The 5381-nt window shown below is 37.1% G+C and overlaps 1 protein-coding gene across 1 annotated transcript in view; it reads left to right on the plus strand.

Moving 5' to 3' along the window:
• The window catches only part of LOC104281084 (protein MMS22-like), a gene marked incomplete at both ends in the record, with an annotated part of 21465 nt that extends 16405 nt beyond the window's left edge, over positions 1–5060 (plus strand). Inside the window, 2 exons of the mRNA XM_009878952.1 lie at positions 2568–2681; positions 4881–5060. Of these exons, the coding sequence (XP_009877254.1) occupies positions 2568–2681; positions 4881–5060 (294 nt within the window). The remainder of the gene's footprint in view (positions 1–2567; positions 2682–4880) is intronic.
• Between the last annotated feature and the right edge of the window lie 321 nt (positions 5061–5381).

Below are 5381 nucleotides of genomic sequence, written 5' to 3' on the forward strand. Positions count from 1 at the left end.
CTCAAAAGGCAAATAGATGAGAGTAATTTTTTTAAAGGAAGATTCAAATAGTAACTGTTGACCATTGTACTTGATAGTAGGCTTTGAAATGTCAGATGTTAAAATGACAGATTGATCCTCCTTCCATACATTGATTTTCAGCAGCACACCTCTCGCACCAGAGCTCAGTTTTCCCAACAGTACCACGATTTGAGGTTATAAGCATTGTTACCAGCACACTGAACTCAGGATGTTGCAAGAGGAAACCTAGGCTATCTCTGAAGGCAACAATGGCTCGATTATTCTTAATCTAACCAATACCCCTGTGGTGTCTGCTTTGATACTGCTAGCTGAGCTCTGTCCTGGATGGACACTGCACATCGCCTGCAGAAGAGATCCTGCTATCTTGCAGAAGAGCACAGTAGTAGATGCAGGTGTTAGATGAAGAAACCTAGTTGCTGCAACAACTGGTACTCCATGTAAAAGGCCTAGAAGTCTTGTAAGACATCTGTCTTGTAAGATAATTCATGTACCTAATATTTCCATAAAATCTTCCAGTGTTATAATGCATCTGTTGTAAGTAAACTGCTCCTTTCTGAGGAAACTATTTCACTCTTTGGTAATGAGTCATAACTAGAGTATTTTTTAGGTGCTTCCATTCTGGGAAGTTAGTAGTTAAATAATGAATTTTTCAGTAGGCTTTTAGTGGTCACACTGACGTTTATTCTCAAGATAATATTTACATAAAATTAATTCAGGTTGTTTAGTAGCTCCCATAACAGATCTCTAACTAAAGGCGTGAGGAGGCATAGGCACATCAAAAACTCTAAACAGCATATGTGGAATGTGAATAATAGGATTATTTTAAATATTTCAGCCTGGACCTCATGATGTTCATAAATTGATTGTCAGAGTCCACCCTGGCAATTTCATTGGATAATCAGGGATCTATATATATAGAGAAAAACACATTATGTGTCACACCTAAATATGTATAAATTCGCATTTATAAATACGTATTCAGTATTTAAACCTAATTTATAGCAGTATGAAAACACTAAATGTAAACATATTATTCTAAAGGTGGATGATAAATAAAAAGTCTGTATCCTTATAGAATACTACACAGATTTGAAAGTATTGATAATACACTTGTTCTTCTAACTGTGAAAGTGTGGTTCTCAGTCATTCAGTACCACTTCTGTAGTGTCTCTCTCACAGCTGTCACTGACACTGAGTATTTTGATCTAACTTTTGAGTTACACCATTAGATTTCCAAATTCAGAAATGATTTTAAGTACCAATGTGATTTGAGAATAGTTGTGGATGAATGGATCAGGAGGAGCATAAGGATATAAAAAATTCAGGATTCATCTCATCAGACCTAGCTGTATAGGAGTTAGTTGGCCAAACTAGTCACCCTCGGTTCTTTTTATTGTCGGGGAAGGATAGCAGCGGTTCTTTCTCCTGCAGCAAGTGAGATGCATTAGTCTCTCTGGGTGCCCATTCCCTTCTGCTTGCTTTAGAGGGGTGTAGGTTGATTATTCAGACTTGGACTACTCCTTATTTAGGGACAAAAAAAAAAGTATGTGAGCTGCTTTGTCTTGTTTCTTTTCTTTCTACGTTTCTGCCATTGTGCCCTTGCTGAAGGTAAAATGTGCTGACTTATACTATTTAAGCAAAGATTTTCTCACTGTTTTTACCACCTCCAAATACAATTCAGTGGATTCATAGGTCCTAAGACAGAGTAAGCAAAGTTTTGTCTGTACTATGATTATTTCAAATACAGCGCTGGTAGGTCTTAAAAACATTAAAGCTTACAGAGAATTTTTATGTATTTAGCACTTCCTTTTGCTGTTTTGCTTATTTTGTTTCACAATTCAGGGAATGTAAAACTGAAAGATGAATCACAAGAGGACTACTTTGCATTTGAAATGCACCAGTTTGAGTGAATTTTGTTAAATATGGAATAGTAATCAAATAATGTACATGGCTTGAAATATGCTGTTTTCTGCATATTAAAAGAATGCCTTGCAGTAAATTTACCGAAAAGCAGATTTTGTGAAATGTTGTGGGAACATTAACATCCCTGTGCCAACAAAAACATATTCTACGAACATTATGCCTAGTCATTAAGGATTTTTCAGTTAAAAATAACAACAATAACAGCTATTAAATCATTTGAAATCTTCTTCTTATCTTCCCAAGAACATCAAGATAATCTAATCAATCATTTTCTCTTTTCAGTACTGTCAGACAAGTAAACAGTATTCATTACAATTCCTTTTCATTTAGGCCTCAGGATCCCATTTTCATTTGATTAAATAATGTTTGAAAGTAGCTTAGAAGAAACTAAGAATACAACCTGTAACTTATGTAGAATTAGGAAACAGTCTTTGTTGTATGATAGGTATGGTTTGGATGTTAATGAAATAATGTACTTTCCAATATGTAATTGTAGCTATATTATTTAACTGCAAATAAACCTCACAACCCAAACAAACAAAACCAGAGGAAATATTGGTACATAAAATGGAATTTCAAAAATAACACTCCTCTGAGTAATTGTATTGCATATTCTCTTTCAGGTGAGACCTTCTGAGGCTCTTACTAGTCATCATTTCCCCTGTACCTGCATTAAAGAATTATGGGTTCTACTTATACAGCTTCTGGACCACAGAAATAAAGGGTCTCACATGGAGGTAAAGCAAGAATACTGTTACATATACAATAGTTACCAAATGTTCCCAGGTTGGCATGAATGCACTAGTTCACACATCTGATGATAGAGCTGAACTTTGCATTTGCTTTAGGAGGACTGCATGCCAACTGTGAGGCTTTAGGCTGCTGTCTTAAATGTGTCCTGACTGTAGGTTTGCAGTATGCTATTTGGTTACGGCTTAAGGCACTGTTCTGCTTGCCCTGAGGAAAGCAAAGCAAAGGACAGACTATGAAAGTTATATGGTAAACCAAAAGAAAAGAATCCGTAATTACCTATTTTTTCAAAAAAGAAAAAAAGATTGTTGTTTGAAATTTATAGAAATATAGAACTATTTAGGTTGGAAACAACCTTTAAGATAAAGTCCAGACATTAGCACTGCTAATGTCTAGCACTAAACCATATCCCTAAGCGCCACATCTACACGTCTTTTAAATACCCACAGGCAGCCTGTTCCAGTGCTTGACAACCCTTTTGATTAAGAAAATTTTGCTAATGTCTAATCTAAACCTCTCCTGGTGCAACTTGAGGCCATTTCCTCTTGTCCTATCACCTGTTACATGGGAGAAGAGACCAACACCCGCTAGGCTGCAACCTCCCTTCAGGTAGCTCAGCCTTTTTTTTTTCCCAGGCTAAATAACCCAAGTTCTCTCAGCTGCTCCTCATAAGACTTGCTCTCTAGGCCCTAAAGAATAAGAATGTGTTATGTCATGCAATGACATGCACTGATTCCTCTCCAGGTATTAGAAACACAGGTATGGTCAGACCGGTGATCCATCAAGACTGTGTTTCTGTCTTTGATACTCATACGTTAACTACTTCTACAAGAACAGCTTGTTTTATTGTTTTTTTTCTTAATCTTGTATTTGCTGACTTCTTTTGATGTCCTCTTTTATTGGAAGAGCCACTCACTACCACTTCTACTTCCTTATACTAATGTGACTGTCTCTTCTTTTTTTTTTTTTTTTTTTTTTTTCTTTTTTCCCTCCCCTGAATATCTCCTACATTCTGCCTTTTCTAAGCTGAAGAGTCTTATTGTATTCACTGTATTTATTCCTTCTTTTTATAAGTGCCATTCTCTACCTGTGGTCACCTTTGGCACCCTTCTGATCCTTTTTCCATGCTGCTGCATCCATTTTGAATGGGGGAGTACCAGGATTGCATGCAGTATTACTGTTTACTTAGTATAGAAATTAAGTACTTCACAGCAGAGTGTTTGTACTGATAGCTATTTACCTGTTAATGACAACAGATATAAAGGTGGACAACGCAAGTGAAACTTCTTTAGTGTTAAGTGTTTGCTCTAGCAATATCACTCTGAAGCCTAAGTTAGCATTAGGACCCAGTGAAGGTAGGTAAAGTACAAGTGGAAAGAAGTTCCACAGTTTCTGTATAATTAGGGAAGATAGGTACAGGCTGTAAGAAGTAATATTATGGTATATAACGGGAATCTTAGCCAAAGAGAATATATCAGTTTGTCAGTGTTGGAACAACTTGGGACAAAACAGGAAATTTGAACCTGCATTTGCTGTCTTTCAGACTGATTTTGTACCACATACTGCTATATTTCTCTTAGTTAGGTTAGTCTGGCACAAAAAGTTTTTTAAAAATCCCTTGCAAAAAGTCTTAATCTTTCAGGTGAGTGTTGGTGCACCATCCCATCTGCACATCATCACTCCAAGAGCTTGTAATCTTGCCTGTGAAGTATCACACCATGTGCTTCCTTGTTACCAAAACTTGTCCTTTCAAGTTGCATTCTACTGGCATTTGAGAGAGGACATTCTAAAGCAGGTCCAGGTTTTCTCTGGTAATACTGAACACTGGTTTCAGGGTTTGGTGTGTTGTGGGTTTTTTATGAATTTCATCTTGCCTGTTGTCTGTAAAAGCAAATTGTTCAACAGGGCAGTATTGTAGAGAAAATTGTTAACATAGGATTTGTTATTTGACACAATAACAACAGACAGCTCTGGGTGACAGGGCACTGGAACAGGCTGCCCAGAGAAGTTGTGAAGTCTCCACTTCTGGAGACATTCAAAACCCACCCAGACGTGTTCCTGTGTGATCTGCTCCAGGTGATCCTGCTCTGGCATGGGGGTTGGGCTAGGTGATCTTCAAAGGACCCTTCCAACCCCCTAACATTCTGTGATTCTGTAACACAGTTCAAATTTTTCATTTTCTACAGGGCTTCTGGAGCTTGATGAACAAAACTCTACAGACTGTCTTTGAAAAGCCGAGTAGTTCTGAAAGGATGTCTGGTTTTGAAACAATCCAGTGTAAAGACCCCTTGAGCTTTAGCTGGTGGGTTATTACTCATCTGGCATCACTCTACCAGTTTGACCGTAATGGGAATATGGATGAAAAGGTGGGAATGCTTTTGTTCTAAATACCTAAAAGTTGTTAAAATTTATTTAGGACTAACATAAGTTATTTTTGTTGACAGAAAGCAAGTCATGTTTTAATACAGGAATTTTCACACTCCTTTAATAAAAGGTCCTTTAAGATTGATGGTGTTAAGGTGTGCTTTGTTTAAGTCAGTAAACATTCTAGGAGCCTCTAACATATTCATGTACAGCAGATATTCAGTAGACTACTGCATTAAGGAAACTTGAAATATCCCCACTAGTTAGTAGCAGATATACTTAATAATGTAGCATATGTTTTAAGACTGCCTGCCTGCAGCATA

The sequence above is a fragment of the Apaloderma vittatum genome, unplaced genomic scaffold (assembly GCF_000703405.1).
Source record: "Apaloderma vittatum isolate BGI_N311 unplaced genomic scaffold, ASM70340v1 scaffold13931, whole genome shotgun sequence".
Lineage (NCBI taxonomy): Eukaryota > Metazoa > Chordata > Aves > Trogoniformes > Trogonidae > Apaloderma > Apaloderma vittatum.